The following is a 27,298-nucleotide window of genomic DNA, read 5'->3' on the forward strand; positions in this document are numbered from 1 at the left end:
CCCAGGTCCATTTCATAATTACAATGGGAAATTGAGTTGCAATTTCATTTTCAAATTGGCAGATAATAACCCACCTCAAAATAAAAAACGTAGCTTTTCTATTTGAATTTTAGCCTGATTTTAGCTTATTGCAAATAAAAAAATAAATGGAAATGGCATTTCAAGAGATGCGAGATGTGACTTACCCATCAAAACCAGTGGGCAGACTATAGCATTCATATGGCGGAAGTGAAGGACACTATACTGTCTGGATTCATAATCATGGTTATTATAGTAAAGGGGATTTTGGTGGTTGAAAATGAAGGCACAGTAGTCTAGTTGCAGGTTGGGTGTTAGCTAATGCAAATAAATATCACAGATAACCTACTCAGAGTCTCATTTACAGCTTTTATGTTCGCTATGTCACTATATTCATTGTGTTGTAGCCTACTTCTGCTTATTATTACTACCCCCTCTGTATCCATATCTATACTGTCAACATGTGATACATGCATGTGAAACCAGCACAGAGTTTTATTTCTAATCCCCGTGAGGAAGAACATTCTCAACCCTTTTAGCACATGCTTGGCCTTACTGAGTGCGTGCCACACATTTATGTGTGTTTGCACGTGTGTGTGCATTTATGTTTACAGATTAGGTCTTTTTCACTGAAGACATTTTGATGTGTTACAGTAAAAAGCACAGGTGTTGATAGTAAAATGAATGATGGCTGAATTCCATTAAGATGCTTAAGTGGTATTCATGTTGGTTCACTGTCAGACTCATGTGGTTTACTGGGGCACTTGAGTATCACAGAGCCATCGTTAATGTTAATAGTAACTAATGTGCTTCAGTCAAAATGTCTGCGGAGAAAATACACCTTACAGTATTTCTCACATTTAGCTCTATCTGTGCGTGCAGATATGTATTATTGTTTTATTTATGGTGGTTTATATTATTACTGTGTTTTTGTGTGAATATGCACACCGTCACTCAAGTGTGCATTTGTGTATATTTCTTATATTTGTGAGTATTTTTTTATTCACATGCCGTATGTGTCGTCATGTATTTGAAGAATTGCGTGTGCGTGTGTCATTTACATAAATAAATGAGCTAGAGACAGCTTCATTCAGCCACAAGATGGCGACAAACAATTGCCATAACGAGAGTTCAAACCATCTGAATCAAGGACAAAGACTGCGTATCAATTAATAAAGATGAAAATATATTAAAAAATAACAGATTTGTTGTCTTGTAGTGTTACCATTAGAATGATAACATAAAAAGATGCTGATACTTAATGAATAGAACTCTTTTGAAGGTTTATACTATCCTTATATATTGATTTCCAACTTCCATTAGTTTTAGTTCTTGGTTCCTAAACCCTGAATCATCCAAAGAGTATGTGAGGTTTCTTCAACAACAATGTTCACGAGCTGATCGTGATGTAAAACAGCGATAAAATACAACTAACATTTCTGTGGCCTGCAAAGGCAGTGCTGCTACATTCCCGCCTTCTCTGTCTCCCTTTTTGTATTACCCTCTAAGGAAAGGCAATAAATGAGTCTAATCAGTTATTTATAAATTTTTCCATTATTGAAGTGGAGTCCGGAGAAATATCAAAGCTTAGATCAGAAAAAAGGAGAAACATTGAGTGGGGCAGGACATGCTCCTATATGTGGTCATGAATAGGCTATAATATATGTTCATTGGGGGATAACCACTCAGTTGCTGCTTACTCTAAAGAGGATTCATGCCATCAGAGCACACCTCATTAGTGGTACCAGTCGCCCTCCATCCCATCTAGTTTCCTTTCCTCTCCTCCTCACTCCTCTTCTTACTTTAGGCTACATGGAAACATGGATGACTTCACAGTATGGCTCGGCAGCGAGAGGGGAAGTCATTAGGGTATTCTGGGTTAACAAGGCGGCGAGCAGGATATGCAGACTTCAGCAGGAGCCTACACCAGCAATGAGGGATGGCTCTCATGCAGAGTAAACTTCCTCAGTCTTATGGCTTCCAAAGCAGCGACATTTTTTAACCGAGTTGGACAGTTAGAGCATGATGTAGTCTGATCCACTTCCACGGAAATAAACCTCTCAAAGCTCCACTCTGTTTCTTGTGCACATGACTGTGTATTACTTATGACAGGCAGTCTTACAATCCCCAAAATCGTTGCGGTTAAAGTTTGCATTCTCTTGTTGTTTGATTTAAACATTAACTTATTTTAATCCGGATCTTTTATTTTTAACCTTCAGTCAGAAAGTAAATACGTTATATCAAACTTAAGATTAAAACAATTTTGAGGTTTGTGTACTTCACTCTAGTATTTTCTGCTACTTTATACTTCTTCTCCCCAGAGTATTGTACTTTAAAATTGTACCTTTTACACCACATTTACTTGACAGTTATAGTTATTAATTACTTTACATAATGTAATTTTAAAAACCCTCTATTAGTGTGTAAAATATGATGGATTTTTACAGTAGATTTAGCTCATGCACAACTTTGTATTTGATATTGTTTTGGAGTTTCTTTCTTTCTTTTACATTGCAGTATCACTAGTTTTACTTAAAGCTGTTTTATTTGATTTGTGACCACTTGAGGGCAGCAGTAGCACCTGAAATCACAATATTTGACATATTACCACCTTATAAAGCTTTTAGCAAATGATTGACCCTTCTTTACTTTGTTCATCAGCTAGTCGCTAACTTTGTCTGTCTGTCAATTGGTGCAGCGCAGGTGATGTAAATTAAGTTTATCAGAGCTTTTCTTTTGCTGAAAACAGCTGCCTGCTGCTGCTGGAAATGAATTTGATGAGTGCAGAGTTGTAGAGTCAGGTGGTAATTTTCTTTGGGTTTTTAAGTGACACCTCTCACATTAGATGTAGTCATTTGCTCCATTGTTTATGGAAAGATATCAATTAAAGTAAAGGAATTCCACCATCGCATCAGGAACAAAGTTCTGCACTATATGATGAATGAACTTGTATTACATCTCCCTTCCAGTTTCCATTTGTGTTATTCTTCTCCTCACCTTCTTTGTGCACTCACTCCCACTCTTTTAAGGCCAGTACAGACTAAACTGTGACCTGTACTGGAGACAGTCTCTAATTACCTTGTACTACAGCCACTACAGTCAGGCAAACACCCCTGTCATCTGAGGGACCTCAAGAAGATCCCTTCACTGTGTGTGGCATCGGTTGATATTGTAGGTACAGACACAGATTGGCACCTTGTGTTCATTCATCTTGCGCTGAGATTATTTTCATTGGCACAGACAGACAAAGCTTCTGTCTCATGTCAGCCATGGTTTTTGAGTATGACTTGGTCTGAATGCTTCCTTGGTTTATTTCCCTCACATGTAGATACAGCACATTCAAACAAACACATGTACTCACTCTATATTTGAGCTCCATTTGTTCTCCAGTTCTGTCTGCAGTTTTTATCCCCATGCTTCATGGGACACACTGAGCCAGTGGTGCTGATGGAAGGATGACTGCTAGACAAAACAAAGAGAAGGAGCAGGGACATGTGTACGTACGGCCAATTTACTGCTGGCAGGATATTAATAACTTTCTCTCGGAGGGCCTTTGGTTTTGTAGGTTTCCCCTCTTTATTACAGAATGCAACAACGATGTTTAGCTAAGCATTTGACCGCATCGTTTTACTTCTTTTTGTCACTGTCTAGGATTGGAAATGTGTGAGGTTGATCAGTCAGTTTTTATTGGAACAGAGGACGTTTTCCCTTTTTCAGACGACTCTCAAAGAGATGTAAAAAAAAAAAGTAATGAGAACATATTTAGAACATATATGAGGGTAAAACCAGATGTTATATCTACACTTATGAACTATGTTTTAACAGTTTTATGTTCTGCTACATGATGAACACAGAACAGGACAGAGGAGGAGATTTATTGTCCAAGAATAAAAAATGTTTTATGTCCAAATCAGCTATAGACATTTACATTTATTCCATGAACATAACCAAACATAGCATCTATTTACCAGACATGGTTTTTTTCTAACATTGGGAGTGAAATGTGTGGGTGCCACAACAATGTGTAAGAAGTTGGTTTCTAGCGGCCATGTAGCATAAAATGTTAGAAGTGGTCTCCCATGGTGTAATTGGCATGGACTGGAGGATAGTTTTAGCTGGCCACTACACAAACAAGCAGGCCAATAGATAGATAAATAGAAAGTTTAATGGGCAATTTGGTGGATATGGAGAGAGAAAAACACAGAGAGGAGAGGAGAGATGGGAGGGCATGAGGAAGCCAAGAGAGGAGAAGGAGGGTCTGCAAGGGGGGGGGGGGGGGGGGGGGGGATTGGAAACACATGTATTGGTCTGACTGCTGGTCTTCCCCCCTCTGCCTCATCCAGACAACCACACACAACAAAGACGGGAGATGGGCCAGAAATGGTGTGAGGTTGAGTGCAAAGGTGATGATACATGGGCAGTGTTTTGAAGCAGACTGGCTAGTATTTTATGGAAGAAAGATGGCAACTAGCAATCGCTAAACAAACGCAGATGACAGAATGGACCATAGGTATTATATGAAAGTAATAACTGGGGTTTTGCATTGTGTTTAATGACAGAATAAAACAAAACAAATCAAAATAACTATTGTATGGAGGAGAGTATTGGCTGTTGGCAATTGTATGTTGCACAAAAACAGGGAGTCCGAGGTTGTATACTGTATGTAACAACTGCATGTATTTAATGTGCCTTTCCATATGAAAAATATTATTTTAGATATCTATCACATAATCATAGAGCAACTAATTCATTTGGTCAATCGGTCAAATACAACATAAAGCTCTTGATTGTCGTTTGTCAGATGTGCTCTGCTTCCGGATGTCGGTACCACGTCTGTGTCCTCTGCCAACGATTGACTGGAATTGTCCCAATAAACAAACCGTTTAAGTAGTGTGTCAAATAACAATAATCCAACCGCATCTAAGCGTGAAAATTACATTAGTTAGATCATAACTCATCATTACCGGCACAAAGTGTGGTAAACATGCATTGGACAGGAAACATAAAAACTAGTTAGGTAGTAGTCAAATGATACTGACAGTCTCTCAGTCATACTTTAATAAATGTCGTATCGATATTTTAAGATAGTTTGCTCTGTCAGAATTGGATGGTCTGAAGAAGCTCACCCTATCAGTCGTTTACGTTTCTGTTATCGCACAGAGTTAAACTATATAGCAGCCAAACATTGTAACTTTTGACTTTACATTTCTAGCTTTGACTTTTTAGCTTTGACAGATTACATTTGAACACCCAATGTCACTTTTTCATAGATTGTTCAGATTTGTAACAAGGTAGGAACTATAAACAGGACGGTAGGACTCGTGTGCTAACAGAAGCATCAACTGATGGCCAGAAAATAAGCTTTCCATATGTTTCTCTATGTGGCATAACGAAAAACAGTAAGAAAATAACAAAAGAGCTGAAAGTTTACTTACAATCTGTAGATTACCAAACTGTGAATGAAATGTGATGGATAGTCAGAAGGTCTCCACTGTGAGGTCGAAAGTGAAGGATTTTTTGGGAGAGTATGAGCACGGTGAAGGACATAAGCATATTGCTTTCTAACAGGCTAAAAAGGCACTGTCCCATCTGTCCCAACCGATCCTGCTCTCCACTATGATACTAACTTAGAAAGAACATCTATATAAACTAACATTTATATCTTACAATAAAAAGTTCTGCTCTTACACAACCTGTTGCTAGTTTAAGTTATAGCCGTAAAATGTATATTAATATTAAATCTGAAATCTTTATTGCAAAAAAACTAAATATCTTTTTAACAAAGTGTTACGATGCAAGGAGTACTTGAACAAGGATTGAACTTAATTCTACACATCTAAGGCAGCAGGATTAATTCAGTGGTTTATTTAGGAACTTATAGGCATCTAGAGTCGAAATAGGCAGAAGGAAACAGCAATGTAACTACTACTATCTGAAAAAAAGGGAGGTGAACTGGAGTGGTTGACGAGGGAATGAGATGCAGGTGAGGGGGTGAGCGGAAAAGGCCAGACAGAGCTGTTGAGGGAAATGGCAACAGGTGTGTATAGACGGGAGGGGATGTCAGGTGAGCAGGGCCGAGTCTGAGGGCATCTGGTGGACGGTCAGAGGATGGCAGGTCCGGGGAGTGAGAGGACAGGGACAGATGTTTGATTTGCCTTTGTTTCCAAACATCTAGAAGGCTTGAAATCTACATATTTGTGAAGTTTAAGATTTACTGATGCAAATAAATAATATTGATTTCATTGCGAGAGCAATTCAGAGATACATTTTAAACATTTCACATTTGTGTGTATTGTTGTATTCTTTATGTAATTAACTTAAAGTTGTATTCCATATTATGACCAGTGGTGGCAGCTCTTCTAATACTGGATGGATTATGTTTCAAAGTCTGGGATATATACACAAACAGAGGACACACGTTATTACTGTGAGTGAAAAGACGTGAACATATTGTGGCTCATTACAGTAATTAAAAAGCCTGCTGAGCTACATTTTCTACTGAAATATGATATTTCGCATCCCCTTTCTCTTGAATTTTATATTTGATGCTTAATCTCTTCATGTTCAAACTACTGTACCTCTTATTATTCACTAATACATGTTTTCCTACTTCTCCAGCAGTTAGAATGTATAATAATATAATATTGTATCAGTTTGTAGCATCCTTTCACTGCTTTTCCTCATTTTTGAATTTTAATGACCAGAAACCATCTGGAATAGAATCAAAAGCAGTTCCTTTGTACCACTGATTTACTGCATTCATGTAAATTATTGTGGCATTTTTCTTGCTTTACAGTAAAACAGAACCAAAGGCGGAAATGATAAATTATTCATGTATGCTTTAAGCTAAATTATGCCAAAGTGTGTTTACAAGCATGTGTGCATAAATGTAGCAGCTTGCAAGTTGCCCACCTGTGTAAAGCTTTTGCCTATGCGTGTGCACACTGCGCACTTGCACAAGTGTGCGGCTGGAGTGCGTGCAATGATTAAAGGCAGGTCTGCAGCGAGAGAGTGAGAGAGAGTATGTATCATCAGTGCGGTGATGGTGGTGGTGGTTAGAGGAGGAGGATGGGGGGGGGGGATCGGACACAGCGAGACAGACGCCAGCCTTGGTTTGGAGCGGAGCCTGAAGAGGGACTGTGGCTGATGGAGAGCGCAGGGACTGGGGAACGAGGGAGAGAGGGAGAAGAGGAAAGGCGTAGAAAATGTGGGGACTGAAACGCTGCACACAGATGAATGATAGAGGAGGCTAGCAATGAATGAGCTGAAAGAGTGGAGAGAGGAAGCAGCAAAAAAAGAGAGATTTGAGAATGCTGAAGTGTGGGGGTAAGGAGGAAAGAAGGAGGAGAAAAAGAAAAAAGAGAAGGAAGGGGGGAGGATGTGTCGTATGAGCTTGCCGCTGGAGGGATACCGGCGCTGGGGGAGTGAGGAAGAAGAGGAGGAAGGGGGGAGAGGGGGCTCATTAACCAGTGCGAGATTGGAGCCTCCGTGGCTTGCTCGCATTCAACCACACTCGGCCTTTGATGAGGGCTAGATCCTCAAGCTCAATCAGTCCCACATGAGTCCAACTGAGAGGGAGAGGGAGACAGAGAGGCCAGAAAGACTGGGAGAGGGAGACAGAGGGGGAAGATAGAGAGACTGAAGGAGGGATGGATGACAGGAAAGGAGAAAAGAGACAGGAAACGGTAGATGGTATAGAACAGGAGGAGCTGGGGGGGAGTGACAGCCCAAGGGGAAGAACAGATCCATAAAGGAAGCAAACGTCAGGATATGGCTAAACGGGTGCTCACAAAGAGCCACAGAGAACTGGTTTAAAGACTTTTCCTTTTAAAAAAGCAAACTACTGTCCGGAATTAAGTTGTTTTCATAATACAAACATATTTTAGTGGATACAGGAGTCATTGTGAGGGAAGATTCTTAAAACGAAAACACTGAGAAGTTTGTGACTGTGCATATATTTGCATCACCCAGAACAGCATTACTGTGGACTGGATGTAAATCGCTTTGTGTCTTATCCTGTGAGTTAAATGCAATACAAGTTTAACTCTTTTATTTGATCGAATCTGTGTATGGAAAACGTTTCTTGAGTCTGCCTCTGGTTGTGTTTTATGTGTGTATTCATGCGCAGAAATGTGTGTGAGTGGTTGCCGAGACAGTTCAATGCACTGCAACTCGAGAAAACAAGGTGCACAAAACAACATGAAGCTTAAGAAAACAGTTACAACAAATGTTGCATTTAGAAAAAATAGTAATGCAAGTAAATAAAACCAATATGACAACACATACTGTACGTGGCAGAAACTACAGAAATGTTGCAGTCAAACGGGAAAAGGGCCAAACAAAAAGCCGATATCTCAGCAAGTCCTTTACATTACACTACGAAGTACGGCTCTAGAACGACACATAGAAGGGTTTTCTGACTTGAAGACCCCATCTCCCGGACAACATTATTTTTCTGTGCCTTATGTTACAAAGTCAAAGTTGTAAACACATCTGTTTAATGATGTGACAACACAATGGTTAAGGTTTTGTTCAGTTTAGGCAGAAAAACCAACGGATCTCCTGATAATACCACCTTCCTTATTTGCCCCAATCACTATTATTACAGTGGCGTGATAATTATGAACAATGAATAGTCTCTGGTGCTGAAGACCATGTGATACGACTGAAAAATCCAGTAAGTGGACCTTGATTTTGTAAAACTTCTGTTGTTTTGTAAAAGTTTTAATATTTGCTTGCTAATATTTTTTTCATGTATTCATGTTTTATTTATTTGCTCGTGTGAATTAATTGAGTTTTTCAGCCCTGTTTTTAGCCTACTGTACCTGATGTGTGTGCATGCTTTATAGAAGAAGAAAGAGAGAGATAGTGTGTGTATGTGTGTTTGTGTGTGTGTGTGTGTGTGTGTGTGTGTGTGTGTGTGTGTGTGTGTGTGTGTGTGTGTGTGTGTGTGTGTACGTGAGTGTGTGGCTGATGGTGGGATGGCGTGTGGCATGGCGTCACTGCCGTGGATGAATGTGGCAGCATTTAGTGGTTCTCCTGAAGCTCAGGTCTCTCTCTCTTTTCCTTTCTCCTTTGCTCTCTCAACACCACATCAGCACCAGAGGGCCACAGAATCATTACCCAATTACTGCGTCTCTTCCAGAGGCAGGATTAAACTTACTGCCCCATCTGCCTCCTTCCCTCTCCGCTCTTACACACAGCGTTCTGCAGGAACCAATTTATCGCAGGAGCCATGAGGGTCACAATTAGTAAGTGTTTAACTAAATCAAAACATGTCCCTCTCACTGATCCACTGTTAGTTAGCTGGATGTAAACATTGACTTACCTAATGAAAGGCTTTTTATAACTGGCTAAATGATATTGTCTTGTTGAGAAACACTGAGATAATAAATCAACATGGAACAAGCTCATTCCAAGTGGCGAGGGACCAAATCGGTTTTATGTGATGTCCTGCTTCTGTAAAGGCAGAGAAGAGGGATGTATACAACTGGATGATGTTATCTGGATGATAACCTAAAGGCTGGATGTAACTCTATACTCTCCAGTTGAATCCCCTCTACCACTTGGCAGACGTATGGAACTGAGGTTACTTTATTGGTTTCCCTAATTGGTGCCAGTTTCCATTTTCATTTCCAAAAATTACAGCGGCGTAGCGTTCTGTTCGTGCTGCGTGCATCCATGCTGTGTGTGTGTGTGTGTGTGTGTGTTAGAGAGATAGAGAGAGAGACAGAAATAAAGAGAGAGGTGGGTAGCTAAAAACACTGCCGTGCTGCACGTATAAACGTATGCAGTAATTCTGTGATGACTGTTTGTGCTTTGTTCTGTTTATGTGTGTATAATGAGTCATCAGTGATTGGCCAAGTTGATGTGGTCAGCAATGGAGGCAGAGGGAACACTTTACAGTAAGTGCATCAATGGAAAAGAACCTCTCTGGGAGGGGAGGGGGGGGGGGGGGGGGGGGGGGGTCGGGCAGAGCACAAGAGCACATCATTCGTCCAATTGTAGGAGTACATTACACAAAAATACACAAAACTCACCACAGCTGAGCACAAAAAGCCACCGTGACGGAGGAGCAGAAAAAACGAGAATACTTTAGATTTGGATAAACACACGTGCAGGGGCTGCCGGAAAAGTAAACAAGGCAAAGACATTTTTGGCGGGGACCAACGCATCGCTGGAGACGGCCGAGGTGAGAAGAAGCAACAAAAACTGGTTTAAACTACGTTGTGTGATCCACAAGGTCACAGAATCAATGTGTGATTTGGTTTAGAGCTGTTCAAAAGTTAGGTCATAGTGTGGTTTGATATCTTAGCACTGACTTGTTGATCAAATGTCCTCAGGATTGTCTTTCTCTCTCTCACACACACACACACACACACACACACACACACACACACACACACTGGGAGGGGCCGATCAGGGAGGATACACTGGTCTGCTGCTACACCCACTGTGACCCATTATTCAGCAGCTCTTCCCTGTAAATGTGATAATTATATGCTTGCCCATTCACAGTACAGACCAAATATACAAACCATGCTGCTTCTGTTTATTCTCCCTGTAATTCCTCTTTTATTTCCTCCAACACTGAGTTAATCCATTATAAACCAACATTGTTACACCATTAAGCTGTTTCCTATGTGCACTATTATATGGTGGCTTGTGAGCGGTAACTACTTCTACTTTTTTCAAAAAGCAAAAGACCGGAGAATAAAGAATATAAGGCTATTAGAAAATGTGAATTTTAACAAAAATATACTTAGTTTCGGTACGTGTATGTGCAACTGGTTTTGCGTGCGATCAACGTACGTGTTCAAGAACGCATGGCGCGCTTGCGTGAGTGTGTAGGTACGTCCATGTGTGTCTCAATGTGTGTGTTTGTGCGTGTGTGTTGGCAAGCCAGAGCACCATTGTGCAGCGGCGACCACAGGGCCTCCTTCTCCCCCAACCCGCCACAACAAAGAGCAATTAAACGCCGCTGCCTTGCCAGCTGAGGAGCCAACCGCCAGCCACACTTCCACAAACAGGCAGATCTGTTTAAAACCAAAGGAGAGAAGCAATAAAAGCCAACCTACCGAGAGCAACCCCCTCCGATCCCCTTCCCTCTGATTCAAACCAGAAGGTGACTGGCTGGCTTCACCCTATCACTCACTATCACAGTTCAGGCGGCATTACCATCAGATGTGCAGTTTTACATGCAAAACTCAACCCCTGCAATGATCTATTACACATGGTTAGTGCATATCGACTGTACAGGCCAGGGCGTTAAAAATCAACACTAGCAGCATCTGAGGAACTTGTGATGTGTTGAAACATAGCAAGAAAGGCCGAAGCTTTGTTCAGAACTTGACTTTTCTTTGTATTACAGGGCTTTAAGATGTGAAAAAATGAGCTCAGATGGACAGGGTTTGTTTCTTTCAATGACAGGCTACTCCTCTACAGGATGCGTACATGGAATTGCTCTGTGTTTGTTTGACCTGCCAGAGATCCTTTTAAGGATTAAAGCCTTTTCTTCACCACATTAAAACAGTGGAAATGGTAGAACATAGCGTACCAGCTCATTTCATTCTCTCATTTTTTGGCGTCAGTCTTTGCCAGGCACCTACTACTGACTGCACATACTGTCTGTGTTTGTTTTTACTTTAAATGTTGCATTGGTTGAAGAAGTACTGAGATATTGTTGCTAAAAGTAGCGACACCACAGTGTAAAAATAATCAAAAGTGCTGCTTTCAAAGTTTGAATCAAGTCACAGTATGATCAGAAAAATGCAGTGTTGATAATAAAGTGTTATATTATTATACATTGGATTATCATTACTGATGCAATGTGTGAAGAGTTTTTTAATGTTGGCAGCTAATTAATTTACTGTCAATGCATGATATTACATAGACCAATCAAATGTTTTGTATGTAAAGTCTGAATCTTCAAAGTAACTGGTGACTGTAGCTGTCGAGAGAAAGAAAAGCTAAATATTTCCCTCTGAACTGAGGTGGAGCATAAAATGGAAATACTCAAGTAAAGTAAAAGTACCTCAAAATGATACTTACTGTACACAACATGAAAAATGTATTTAGTAAAATTTCACCACATTGCAATTGTACAATCAATCAAATGGCAGCAATAACGTTTAACAACAATAACTAAAACCTTTTTTTTTGTCCTTAATCCTTTTTTATCTTTATGAGATAAGAACATCTCGTTATTTCATAAAATGAAAATAGATAAAAAGTACAAACACACAAGATATGGCCGTGTTTGTCAGGTTTTCGTAAAGCTTCAGTCAATCAGAAATACAAGTCTTGATGGACTATTCTCGTTTTTTCCGCATTTCTTTCTTGATGCCTTATTTCTCGGTGACCCCAGCAGAGGGCAGGAGTGCAGGAACCTGCCATGAAGCAGCTGTGGAGCTTGTCCTGGCCCTGGCCTGGCCCAGCCCATCCTAGCCCCGCTCGGCCTGGGTTCAGCGTGGGCCGCATCGCGGTGTCTCTGGTCAGGCAGCCTGGAGCCCTTGGGCGCTGGCAAGGGGTGCGGGCGTCCGGGAGGGGCCCCCTCAAAAGCCATCTACGAGGGGCCACACCCACACGGCCATTACGGTGGAGGCTGTTCTGGGCTTCTCCCGAGGCCGCCTGCCATTTTTAGAGCAGCAACAGAGTAGACCACATGCTGTGGCTTCAGGCAAGTGGGGGGAAGGAAGGTTTCTTCTTTATTTTCAGTCAAAGCACCGTGGGCTTTGGGAGAATTTCTACATTTGCACTCCAAGTCAGGGTGGAGGAATTGTTCATCTCTTCGATTGAATTTCCCGTCTTGCTTCCTGACGAAAGCTTTGTCCCAACTTCAGGACACTTCTCATTCAAGAGAAGTAAAGTTGCACAACCCAGTACCTTTAATCCGTCTGTTTTCAGTTGTGTGGTTTGCTCTCCCAAGCATGAAAGAATAGATGAACTGAAATAATTAAACTTAGTTCCAAGATCTTGTGAAATATGGGAAGTTTGGTAGGTTCAGTCCTGCACGGTCTCCCTGTGTTTTTCAGGAGTGTGTGTGGGTGAAGCGTTGGGTGGTCTAAAGGAGAGAAGACACGAGCTTCCTCTTGCACACATATGGTGCGGCTTGGCCTTTTTGTTTTGATTTTAGGGGTTTTAGGTTATAAGTAATAAAGTCCCCTTTAGGTACGGCCTGCTTATTTTACCTACATAATGTCCTTCTATTTCTGTATTGTACGCCCTGCCCACTCCTCTCACCGTTATGAGTTCTTACAGCCTTTTTCCAGCTCCAGCCTGCCGCACATTCACTCTGAACCTTTTGCGTCTATCAAGCACCACTTTTGACAGTTGTGAACCCTGCTTTAATCCACAACCCCTCTGTTTCTAACCCTGTTTTGATCCCCCTCTCTCTTCTTGATCAGTATCACCGGGAAGTCCCCACATCAGTCTCCTCTCCAAAGGAGGAAACACAAATCAAGAACACTTCACTTCTGTTCCACACAATCACTCAATAGACGGGGACATCCGATACTCTTGGCCACTCGTCTAGAACATAGAGACGAACGCACTCCTTTGACCCACTTGAAGATATTATCCCGCTTCTGCAGTGCAAAATGTCTCTCATAAATAAACAGTCCTCCAGACCACATCGTTATGGCACTAAGATGTCAAATGTAGAGCTTCGATCCCCTGATAGAAGATGGAGAGATGGAGTCTTTGTCTTGTAAGTCTCAGCTGTGCTACATGTCCTTCCAGTATTTGAACTTGATAAGATTCCTGTAAAAGTATAAGCAGTGGTGGAAGATCATATATTTAAGTAAAAATGCCAATTCAATAATCTGAAAAATACTCAATAACAAGTAAAAGTCCTGCATTCAAACATTACTTAAATAAAAGTACATGAATATTATCAGCAAAAATGTACTCAAAGTGTCTGATCTATTATGATATATAACAGTTGCTTGTTAATAATGATGTATGTTGGAGATGATGGTGAAGCTGTTTTATACTCAACATACAGTAAGGTAGTTTAATCTATGGGTCAGGCACCTGCAATGGGTCACAAGATAAATGGGAGGGGTCGTGAGATAATTTAATGAATGGAGTATAAAAGAAAAACATTTGCATTTTAAAAAATATATAATTTTCAAACAAATGAAATCATCTGACCACTTAAGAGGGGAAATGTTACTTTGGCGGAACTGCTAACAACTTATAAATATCTGAAAAGCGACAAAGGGAGCCCAATTCTTTTGTAAGGGTTGAAAAGTCAAAACGATGTACAATCTTCATCTGAAAAGCAATTAGTAGCTGTCAGATACATGTTTGTAGAGTAAAAAGTACAATATTTGCCTCTGAAATGTCATTAAATTAGGAGTACAAAGTAGAAAAAAATATGAAAATACTCAAGTAAAGTTCAAGTACCTCAAAAGTATTCACTGTGCAGTGAATGAGCAAATATTATAGAGTATAGATTATTATAAGATTTAAGTATTTAAGTTATATTAAAGATATTTACTATATGGGACTGTCGGCTGACATAATTGTAGAAAACCGTAAACGATTTCTACATAAAACTAAAGAAATTGTAATGTCTGAAGATTTTAAGCTAAAAGAAAACTGTAAATAGATAGAAAAATAAAATTCCCATTTGAAAATACTGAGTAAAACTCTGGTTATTTCAGTGAAATAAGCACATCCAAGAGGGGAGTTAATTAAATCTAGGAAGTTAGACGGAAGTTATTTCTGGGGCGAGGAGACCAGAGATGACTGCTGGTGGCACACACACGACACATGGAACAGATCACACGGCGCATGGATGGAGTCGGATTTGCCCGTACGAAATAAAGTAACCCAAAAAAGAAAACCTCAATTTACTCCCTTTAAAAAAACCCTCCCCTCCTTTTGGTAGGGCTCCACCAAGGAGTAATGAGCTCCCACCCAAACCTCAGCACCAGCTGCTGTCAGGGTCTGGGGGCACTGACTAAATATGTATAAACCAGTGGGGGCAGAGGGGAAGGAGGTGGGCTGCAGCTCTGTACCTTTCGACACAACAGTGTTCAAAGAAATCAATAAGAGTTAACATGTGATGGCAAAAAGCAGCTAATTGATTAGAATCACAGCAAGGAAACAGGCTTAACTGGTGGAGACCGATAACTCAGACGAAACATGTGAAAGCTTGTGTATATTAACATTGACTTCTAACTTACATACAAGGTATTTCTGCCTCCCTAGACTCAACCACGCACAACTAAAATGAGTATTTGATGTTTTCTTATGTGACTTTGGTTGCACATGTCGCTCACCATGCTGAATAATCTTTACAAGGGGTTGTGATGATTTTTTAATCTTAATTGTAGGAACCGCTCAAGTCATTCAGATAAAGTCTTAAGTCAAGTGAGCGTCTGAAAGCAAATTTGCTCTAGCTGTTTCAAATATTCACACTTTAGGTCGGGACGTAAACATTTTTGCCAGGAGTTCAACGCCATTTGGCTGTCTTTGTATTCCTTTAAAAACAAATTATGTAAATGTGGGTAACGACGAATCTCCTCACACAATCTCTCTTATAAACAAATATCCATTTAGGTAGCTTCTTCTTCTTCTTGGCAAACCAGATAGAGGTGCATACGCCACCAACTGGAGTGGAATGTGGAATGAAACTGGATCGTGCTATATGCTATATGTGTACGGTCCATGTGGTCACAAATTTTGGGCTGCACATATAGTCCACATAGAGTCCACGCGGATCCTCGCAGACATGGGCAGATGACAACATTTATGTCACACAGAGGACCACTCATATGACACAATTATTAACAGAAAGCGAAAGGTAATTTAAATGTTATTTATCTATTGGGTCCTTTCCATAATGTTGCCAGATACTTAAAATGACAAGCCTGTCAGAGGCAAAAATAAAGCATTTGTAGTGGACGTAAATTGACGGTGAGGAATTGCCCGATGTGATTACATTACAGTCCGTTGAGTGGGCTGCCTGCTGTAGTGTACTCCCTCAATACTGGACCAAGTAAAGGGAAATCAGGGTCCAGGTTGAAGAATACCCAAATTAGCCTCAAGTTTAAGTGTCATGTGTACAGCCCTGCCATGAAATACAATATTTCACATTTTCCACACGTCAATCATGAAAATCTAATAAGAAATCCGAGTGTGGGTAGTGTATAAAAGGTTTTTTCTAAGATGCAGTAAAGATATTAAGGATCAATGTCCAACCATGAAACACTGCATGTATGTTTCTCCCCAGACAACCTGCAGTGTCCAGTAAGAAAGGTAGTACTCCTCAAAGTCCCTCTCATTTCACAAAGTATGTATAAAGAGATATTGAAAGAGACTGTCATTGCACCATCCCAAGCAATTGCATGCATGACGCCTGTTGGGGTCATTAGGTGGCCGCAGGTCTCCTCGACAGACGGGGAGATTACAGGCCAGATGTCGGCTTGTATACAGCAAGAAGGCGGCGGACTGGGATTTGTTTGGGAGTCGATGGACTTCTGTGTCTCTAGGGCTGATACTTGCATGTAATGCTCTGTACAGCAACATTTGTAATTCCAAAGGGGGATGATAACACTGTCATTCTGCGAACAGTAAAAAATTAATGTCTCCCCAGTGCCATGTGGGATTATTTCTGACGTGTGGTCACTGAGACATCACAGCGAGACAGGAATGCATTTTGCTAGGGGTGGAAATGATGTTGCTCTTTCAAAACAATATTCAAAGTTCTAGCAGCACAAAACATTAAGGATCCTTTGTATTTGCATATACAGTATATATGGAAGGGATTACTTTCTCCTCATTGCTACGTGTGATTACCACCGTGTCTGGTGACTGAATATGTTCTGTCCACGGGCTGAAATGCAGCCTGTTGGTGGTTGAATTACTCAAAACCACCAACATGCCCCAAAGTAGAGAAAAGGCCACTCGAGCCAGTCAGGTCATTTTATTAAAAGCATGTTCAAAAAGGCATAAGTGACACAATCAGCAGCATCAACAGCAGGGCAAATGAACACGATATTAAACTGGCGTGTTGTATAACCCACCATCCTGCCCCCCCCCCCCCCCCCCCCCCCCCCCCCCCATCTCTCCCAGTCTTTCTGTCTATACGTCTCCCTCTTTCTCTCCTCTCCCCCACTTCTCTTGCTCGCTCATTTTCCGTTGACAAGCTCTCTGAATCTTTGACCACACAGCCTGGAAAAATAGCACAGAGTCATGCTGCAAGGCAAGTCTATCCCTGACCCTGATTCCCTTTCACCACATTTCCATCAGCGGCGAAGTAAAACACATCTAATCATTTCAATTTTCCCCCTCCGTCGCAGTATTATTAACATTGTTAATTTTCTGAGGGTTGCAGCCCAGAGGGGAATGAAAAGGGAAATGCATTATGGCGAGATATTCCATTGATCCACACACTTACTTGGTTGCTGTAATGGCCTAATGATACCGAGAGGCCAATTTAATACCGATGTAGAAAACAGAAGGCCATTCACCCCCAAAAGAAGGATGCTTTAAAAACCAAGCATGTGATGTCGATGTAAAGACACAGCCTAACATCTAGGGAGTCACACTGCTCTATGCTAGTTTGTTCATGCGTCTGTGCTTTTGTGTTACCTCCAAGACAAACTAACATGGCAAACTTCTCACTATTATTTCATACGAAGGTGCCTGCTGAATGAACTGGCATTTACTAAAGTATGTCGAAGCTGCTGGGAGTACTGCATGCCTGCAGCGCTTGAAAGACATCTGTCATTTCCTACTCAAGTTAGTACTCTGATATTTAACTTACTTTATAACTCAAAAACAGAGTTGTCATAGTCTTCACCAGCATATAAGTAGATATATAAAATACACACCACAACACCATGATTCGAAAGGTTAAGAGGAAAGGGTTCAAACTAGACGTTGTTACACCATCTGAAATTTCAAGTCAAGTTTCTAATGTAATGTACTAAAATTATACTTTTTTAACTTGGTTAGATTTCGGAAAAGATCGTGGTTTGGGTTCAAATAAGTGCGGAAAGTGGCATTACTTAAGTTACGTAACAAACAAGTTATCTTTGACAACTGTATGATGATACGTTGATTTAATGCAGTCTCAAAATTAGCTAAATTATAGTTTTATCAGGAAATGTCTGATCAAAGAGCAACTTTACAAGACCAATTATTTATCACAAGGGTTGGTATCGGACAGTTATCAATACCAGGTTCTACAGACTCATTTAGTTTGTAACTCAAAAGGTAAATAAGGTTCGATACCGAGCCCTAGTAAGAGGAGTGTAATGCTTCATCACCTCTGTTTTCTTATTCACTCACTTGAGGGTCCTTGGCACGCAAGACAATCAACTTATGCCATTTAAACTCACCACCAAGTTTCTATTTCCCGTGGTGCCAACAGCACAAGGTACACTATGTTGAGACAAGGAGTAGTAGTCTATCTCCTCTGTGGGAAAACAAACTCTCACTGCCATCACTTCGATAAAACTTGCAACTGGGAGTGGTTTGATTTTCTATAGAGCTGAGCAACCAGAAGAAAAGATCTTTGCCAGCGTAAAACGGCTCCTCCAGAAGGTTTGCACGGAAAGGTTGACCACTGGTGAACATGATGGAGACAGTCTTATTGCTTCCTGCTCTTTACCAAAGTGAAACCTTTTCTGAAAACAAAAAAAGGCCAAAAATTCTGCCAGCGACCGAATACACAAGAAATTGATGCCAAAGCTTTGGAACACTTTCTAATTTATTTTCAACAACAATAAAATACAGCAATTAGAAATCTATGTCTGTTCTTGAAAAATGTTGACAGTCTGATATGTGGAAGTCAGTCTACACGCACAATAAGGACTTTGGTAAAGGAGGCTTTATTGTTTTAGGATTTGCTTATTCATATTGCCAATGGTGAATAAAGGTTTATGCTGTTGAATCCAGGCTTCTGAAGATGTATCAGAGGAATCTTTGGTCAGTGTGCAGGCATTGAAGATGATTCAGAGGCTGAATACAACAATACAAGTTCGATGTTATCCATTAAGACCCGTCACTAACTTTTAAAAACACTGATCAATCAAAATCAAATATATATTATATATGTATGTATATTTGAGCATCAAGTACTGAGACACAGTTCAGAGATCTGAAATGTTTACACTGGGGTCTTTACCCAGAATCCTCTGCGGGTAACTGGCAACATGGAAGGAAAAAGGTGCAACATGCTTACTTGGGTTATATGTATGTCATCAATTGCCTAGATGGACCAGAATTAACTAGAAAGCTTAGAAAATCACAAAAAGTTGACATTTATTTTGTTATTTTTGTTAATTTAACAATCATGCCACTTGTTGCATTCAAACTGGTTCGGGCTAATGAGCTAGCAGCAACACTACAAAAACCTGGAGCTACTAATACCACTGATAGCTGTCATATGGACAGTAACTAGACGAAACATATAATCAGCCTCGGGGAACATAATGGTGCCCACCCAACGCCCCGAGGTTCATCAAGCCTGCAGTGCCTACTGTACGTACCCAAATCATCCAAACCACACAGAGCAGAAAATAGTAAATAGAGCAGAGAAAGCTTTTTGAAGGGACTGTTAAGAGCTTAACTCATTCTCTAATTATAGATCTCACTTGCTCTCTTTTGAAGAGAACTGTAAATGGGAACACGCCAAAGTTTTAGATTACTACAAGTCTTATAAAAATGAGGAAAAGTGGTCCATTGCGGACCACTTTTGCGGCAGTATAGGAGCTTTTATTTCTCCCCTCTCATTTCACTGAAGTGTAAAACATAAAGCATTAATGAACGCTAAGAATAAAAGGAACACTTCACTTAAAGATTTACACCAGTAACACACCATGTGTGAAATGAGAGGGCAGGGAAATGCCTAAAAAAGTGTGAAAAGACTGCCACGTATAGCACATGTATCTGTAGGAGACAGACAGATAGAGAGATGAAATAGATAGCAGGTGTTGTAATATTTGGCCTTCTGTGACACTTTGCCTTCAGTTTGAGGTGAGGTTTATAGGTTTATATGAGTGCAAACACAATCCTGTAAGGGTGTGTGACATAGTATACTGCTGCATGTAGCAGCCTTTGTTCTTCTACTCACACCACTTCTGGAATAAGAAATAAAGGGATGAAGGTCAGTTGGAGAGCAGACTGCCAAATATAGCCGCTGTGTTCATGTGAGGGCCAGACTCTCCAGAACGACAAGCCCAGCTCCGACCATGCCCTGTAATTAAGGAGAAAATAAGGACAGAAATTATATGTTTATTTTTGACAACAATTTTAATCTTCTGTGCTCTCCTTCAGAAAACGAGACGCCCACAAAAAGGCGCTGAGAATCTGTCTCACCCGAGACTGAGAGTTGAGTTGTTGACTGTTTCAAACAATAAATGAAATTCTAAAAACTGAAAGACAAAATAAATTGTATCTACTGAAATCTATTGTATCTTCAGTTCATAAACATCACACAGTTTAATAATAGCATATTAAATAAGATAACTTTTTAACTTTAAGAGCATATTTTTTCTCAGTACATACAGATTTATTTTCTTTTAAAATAATACTTTTCTCCTTTGTGTGTTCATTGTGACAAAGATGTTACACTGCATAGGAATAAAGTTGTTTAAAATCAGTGCAGTTAATGACTGCATTTTACATATGTTTGCTTGTTTCGACTGTATATGAATATTTGATATATGTAAATGTATGCAACAATAAAAATTACTTTGTGTAATTATTTTGAATCTGAAAGGATTTGAAAGGATAAATAATTATCTGGAGTATTTGATAAACCTAAAGATTTATAATGAATCAGTATGGAGTTATGATTCTTATTATAGTTGTTAAATGGTTTACATTTAGTTTCAGGCAGAGACACCACTGCCATTAACTTAAAGGGAGTTTGGGGACGAAATACATTTAAAATTGTTAAGTTACCAAATTAAGGGCATACATATTTTCCTCTGAAAGATTTCTAAACAAGACCCGAAAATGAATGAAAATATTTGGACAGATTTAAAACTGTAGCTATCTTTGGCTAGACTTTTTATTTTTTACATTTTCCAACTTTTCCTCTTTTCTTCATCTTTTCATCAAACGTCTTACTTGAGGAAACAATCTTTCCCCCCCTCTTAATTTAACCATTTTTTTCATTTTATTTGATGTGATAATCTCTTCTTTATTTTATTTAATGGCTTGATCCTTTCCTGCTTTGCTTGTCTCTGTAGTTCAGTCTCTTTAACCATTACAGTTAGTGTCTATAAAGCAGTTAACTGCGTTTAAGAATATTGGAAACAGAGAGAGGGTTGAAGCCAGAATAATAAAATCTCAGATGGAAACCACAGACTCGGTCAGCTTAATTTTTTTTATTTATGTGGCACAGCCCTAGGCTACTTGTTCTTTTGTTATTCTACCTCTCTCAGGAGGACAACAGGAGAGAGCTTTAGTCGGTTTTTCACTTCTTATTTACAGTGCTCCTTTAGTAATGTGTCTAACTGCATGAACACAATTTACAGCTTGTCTAAATCTATCATCCGGCAAGATAATTCTCTGTGAGATGATGTTAAACTGGAGTCTTTCCCTTCAGACTCTACTGGAATAATCCCAGTGGAAAAAATAATGCCAGTGGAACTGAAATAATGTCCACATGGTGATTGATGAGTAACCCATTCATGCATTTATCTTGAAAAATGATTCGACACTCTCTGTTTGGGGAGGTGGGATGTCCTCTTTCTATCCACCAATCGCCTTCCAGTTTCCTCTATCTCTGGGTTTGTATTGCTTCTTAGCGGTCTTCAAAGAGCCCAGAGTCTGTAATTAGGGGGCGGGCTTCCCGTGCCTCAAAACACTTCCCCGCGTGAGTGCCCAACTTCTTCCAAACTGTCCTGGGACTCAGAGCTGCGCTTCTCTCGCTCCCCTCATCTTCCTTAGGATTTAGTTTCTCAGGGATGGCCGCATCTATTCTGGAGGTAGGGAATGTGATTGTAAGTAGATCTTTTTTCCTTCTTTTTTCCTTTAATATAAACTCAACTTTTATGATGTTGAAATTCCAGCTAGACTTTATATTAAAGTCATGAAGTTGAAGTGCGGAAACCTAAAGCCTGGTTTGGTTTGAAGGTATTTGAAGTCTGAAGAATATTCTTTAATAATAACTTATCACTGATAAATAACATGTGACATAACAAGATTATGAAAATCATAATGTGCATTAATGAAGAAAGAGCTTAGGTCTTAATGTGTAATTTAAAGTTTAAGGGTGAGCTGCTGACTGAGTTTGAGTATCATGTAACTTTACAACTCACATTTTAACTCTGTCCATATTTGCATAAGCCTGGGAGTTACGTTTCCTGTGGGCATACGGTTCCTATATCCATGAGCAAATAGAAAAGTATAAAGATAATTTACTGTTTAATAGTTATCTCACGTGGCCATGAGAAGTGCAGATGTCAGCGGACGGAGCAAGAAGTTAAGAGAACAGCAGCGATTGTAGGAGCAGTAGTGATTAACCTGAGAACTGGGCTGACCCCAGGGCTGTTTGGAAGAGAAGGAGATGACCACTAATCACCTCTGAATCAAGAGAGTCAGTCTGTATAGAAAGACCATGATTACGTCTTAAAGATATGATAATATTCTATTCACACTTGATTAAAGCTATAGGCTAGGAGTAAAAAGAGATGTACGCCTGGACTTAAAACGGCAACGGTACAACATATTTATTCCACATAGGATTATCACAATAGTCTTATGTTTATACCACAGCAGGTAACATGCAACTTAAAGTACAATAACATCAGTAAACTAACCCTTACAAAATGAACACTGTAAAGTTCTCTAGAAATATAATACGATTATAATATTGATTTGTCATTAGCTATATCCACGTGTACAGTGTGTGGTAGCAAAGACAGACACAGCGCCTCTGATATGTTGTGCTATGGTGTTTAGTTCCCTGCACATGGAAAAGGGGAATACAAAAAAAAGTATGTGAAGGGAAATTCCTTTGGTAGAGAAAAGTGGAAAGGAAAAATTAAGATTCTGAATGTGTACATGAAATGTTCTGAATTAAAAATCAACTTGATCTGTATAAGAAAATTAAACAGCACAATGGTGAGACCGTTGTGGCACAATGTACCATGAGCTTGTCGAAAAGCTTCAATGCCATGGTGACTACTAGAGAAGAGAAAGATAACTCTGAATAACTGCTATGAATGAGTCACTGTTACAGTTAACAGTGCAGCGGCTACACATGATTAACAATGTATATTTATGTATGTAGGAGACCGTGAAGACTGGTGGTCAAAGTTTAATGCAAACATGAATGCAAAATTAAGAATAGCTTGTGGTTTAAGTGAAACAAAAGACTGAGGGAATTCCTCCCTTTGCTGAGCAGAGCAGAACCTACACAAGCATAAACATTCACTGCTTGAAATTGCTCCGACCACTTTGAAAACGGAGCGAGCAGGAAAATACAGCGGTGGCCGTCTTACATACGTTTTTTATTAGAGTTGACACTGACAGAAGCAGCACCAGCAAGCAGCCATTTCCTGCCGACAGACAGTCTTATTTTCTCCCTTGTCTCCTCCCCTCCAGGAAGACGCACGCTATGGCTCCAGTCCTCTGGCTATGTTAACTGCTACCTGTAACAAGTTTGGCAACACAAGCCCCATCAGGGATTCGGCTACACCCGGTAAGATTGGCAGCGCTATTCCAGTAAAGAAGCCCTACACCATGACCTCTGACCTTCAGACATCTAAGAACGGACGGACCGCAGACGGCAGTGGCCTGGCAGACTCCTACACTGGCTCCTTCACCACAGCTGGAGGAGGAGGAGGTGGCGGGCTGCTTACCCCCACTGGAAGCCCCCCTCCTTCAGCCGGAGGCTACACTACAGAATATAACCCTTTCTCCCACTCCTTCCAAACCTCCATCTCCCAGGACCCGTCTCTTTTAGTGTCCAAGGCCCACGCTACGGCTGACTGCCTCACCAGTGTCTACACCTCGCTGGATATGACACACCCCTATGGCTCCTGGTATAAGGCCGGTATCCACCCTGGCATTACTGCTGCGCCAGCTAATGCCGCGTCCTCCTGGTGGGATGTCCACCCCAACTCCAACTGGCTGTCCTCAACCCAGCCCCAGGCGGATGGAGGTCTCCAAGCCTCCCTGCAGCCTGTGGCACCACAGGCCTCCCTTAGCCCACAGTTGTCCAGTTACAGCACCGACTTTACACAACTCAATTCGGCTCCTTACCCTTCTGTGGGGCTGGGCTCCTCCTCACACCTCCTCCAGCAATCTCAGCACATGCTGCCCCAGGACATGTACAAGCCCAAGCCTGTGCCGATGGAGAGTCCCATGGGCCTAAAGCCTGCTCGGGGATCAGGGGGCTACAGCGGAGGGGGTGCGCCCACCCGGTCCTCATGTGACTGCCCCAACTGCCAGGAGCTGGAGAGGCTGGGGGCCTCGGCTGCATCCCTGAGGAAGAAGCCAGTCCACAGCTGCCACATCCCAGGCTGTGGGAAAGTCTACGGCAAGGCCTCCCACCTCAAAGCCCACCTGCGATGGCACACTGGCGAGCGACCCTTTGTTTGCAACTGGCTGTTCTGCGGGAAGCGTTTCACCCGCTCGGACGAACTGGAGAGGCACGTGCGCACCCACACGCGGGAGAAGAAGTTCACCTGTCTACTGTGCAACAAGCGTTTCACACGCAGCGACCACCTCTCCAAGCACCAGAAGACCCATGCAGATTCTGCAATGCAGGGTAAAGCTGTCGCTGTGGAGGGAGAGACAGATCCTCGGAGTGAGGAGACCACAGAGCTCAACGCCAGCGCAGTACCCACCAATACTGTCGCTGACCAAATCACCAACGGAGATGAGAAGACTGGCACACCTAATGGAGTGGAGAACAGCAGTGGACTGTTGGAGATCTGACTTCATTAAGTCTTCCATCTAGTACCATTTGAGACATGATGGGTTGGTTTTTTTACAGTGGAAAAATTCACCTTTTCAATAAAAAAAAAGACAGTTTTTTGTTTCAAGACATACAAAGGATATCAGATCATGTTTGAAAAGACTTGATATGATAAATGACTGAGCATGTTGCAGGTAGCAATCACTTCATTTTCTCTGGACCACACACACAAATATGGGCAAGCCAGCAAACATGAACCAATGCACAAATGTATGTAGGCAGACACAAATACACACATAACTATGAAAAACCAAGCCATGGTGTACATGGACACAAATATAACACGCGTATGTGCAAATACAAAAGCACAGATGTAATATGTGCAAAAGTACCAGCATATATAATGCATATATACACACACACACACATACAAATAAACACAGTCATGCACACATTTTCTGCCTTTAAAATGAGGCAAACCACTGGGGAAATGTAATCTGCGAAAGCAGAAGGAAAAGAGCTCTGAAGCCGCAAAAGGAAAGTAGGTTTAGAAGGAGACTTATGGTTAGGATGATGGAGTTGATGGAGCATTGCATGCCTAGAGAAAAATCTGATTTACAGCTGTACTTTCATACTTACGCATTATTCTTGAAACAATCAAAGGACGGTCTTAATTACTGCTTCTTGTTGCCAAACACGTTTTGATGTAAAGGGTTTTGCATTTCACTTTTGTTTGCTGTTTGCTTCTTACGATGTCTAATTTAATTTCATATTTACATAAATAATCTAATTTATGTCTTAAATTATACACATGGGAGATTATCTTGCACCCTGCAGGAAATATAATGCCTGAATAAACGCAAGATGGTTAAAGTTGGCCAATAAGAAAATAAAATGTATTAAATTAACACTTTTTTTCTTATTTATTAGTTATAACGTGGAGTTTGGGACTATGTTTTTAAAGATTTATTTATAGATCTTGAATTTAGATGTGCGTGTGAACTATTTCTATATAATCTCTTAATTGTGAAATCTTCCACACCTGAAGTAATGATTAATAAGGGTTTCTCCTTGTTTGTACATACTATATATTTACAACAATATATAGATATTGTAAGGTGTGTTATTTTTCTACTTTCTTATGCATTTTCTATATTTTATGTAACTTTCCACAATGAAAAGATCACTATGTTGCATCAGTATAAAGACACATAAGAGCATAAATTGTTGTTTGTAATTTTGCTCATAGAATCGAACTACCACTGTTTGCTGACTTGTTGTGAAATGAGTGTATAAGATACTGTAAATAGTGATAACGCATTACACCTCATAAAGGTAAACATATTGTAAAAGTTGTGGTGTGAAATCATGACAATGTTGGTGCTTTCAAAAGTAAAGACATTTCAAAAGCACGTTCTCCACTGGTGTTTTTGTAGAGGTGTTTTAAAATACATAAAACGAGAAGCAGTCGCTCTCTGAGAATGAAGCTCACTCCTCCACGCCTCATCCTCTCCTCACTCACTGTCGTTCTTTTCATATCTTACTATATTTCCACCTCACCATGGCCAACCAAATACTTTCATTATCTTTTGCAGCACAAACAAAGCCGTCCACTCAAGTAAAGTCTTAACTCCACACAATGACCCCCTTTCAGAGAGCCACTGTAGTTACACTCAAGACAATTACTCCACTCTCAAGCTTGAGAGGGGTAATTACTGAGAGCGATGCTCCAGCAGAGTCAGGAGAGAGGAGAAGAGGGGATTAGGACAGGGGAGTTGTGGTTGTATTGTTTATTGAGGGAGGCGGTTAAACAAAGGACCCCAATTAAGGCAGGATGCAGGACGAAAGACGTGATGTGGAGATACGAATGCAGAGGAGAAGCTGAGCTGACCATCAAGTATACTTTAGTCTGGCAAAAATCTCCAATTTGAGGCCGTGCTGTCACCGTAGATAACAAGTTAAAGTCACGACAAGTGCGTGTGTCTTGATGTCCAGTCAGGTCACTGAGGTTATATTACAGACTAATAAAAATACTTGAGCTGGGTGGACTACCCATTCTGCATTAAAAGAGCGGTAGACTCAGGAAATGAAGCCTACAACACATGTGACCAAAGAGGTTGACAGGTGATGGTTGAAATAGATACGCAGGTAAAATTATTTCAGCACTATGTTAAAATCCTTCTCCCAGACATCCTACTACGACATGATTTTACCGGTTCTAAAAAGAAGAGAAGAAAAACAACAAGATAACATTTCTTTTTAAAAATAAAAGTAAAGAGTTACATCACAGAAGTGAGAAGCTTTACAGCTGGAACCCCCCTGAAGCTACTGACTCTCCTGATGTAACATTTACACTTCCCAGGCTGCATGGTTCCAATTTAGGGC

The 27,298-nt window shown here is 40.7% G+C and overlaps 1 protein-coding gene across 1 annotated transcript; it reads left to right on the plus strand.

Annotated features, from left to right (window-relative positions):
* The first annotated feature begins 21,897 nt into the window (after positions 1-21,897).
* sp7 (Sp7 transcription factor) lies at positions 21,898-26,233 on the plus strand. Its single transcript, XM_079156543.1, has 2 exons — positions 21,898-21,989; positions 23,596-26,233. Exons 1-2 carry the CDS (start codon positions 21,954-21,956, stop codon positions 24,931-24,933), a joined length of 1,374 nt encoding a protein of 457 aa, XP_079012669.1. The 5' UTR covers positions 21,898-21,953; the 3' UTR covers positions 24,934-26,233.
* The last annotated feature ends 1,065 nt before the right edge of the window (positions 26,234-27,298 follow it).

The sequence above is a fragment of the Pholis gunnellus genome (assembly GCF_910591455.1).
Source record: "Pholis gunnellus genome assembly, chromosome: 3".
Classification (NCBI taxonomy): Eukaryota; Metazoa; Chordata; class Actinopteri; order Perciformes; family Pholidae; genus Pholis; species Pholis gunnellus.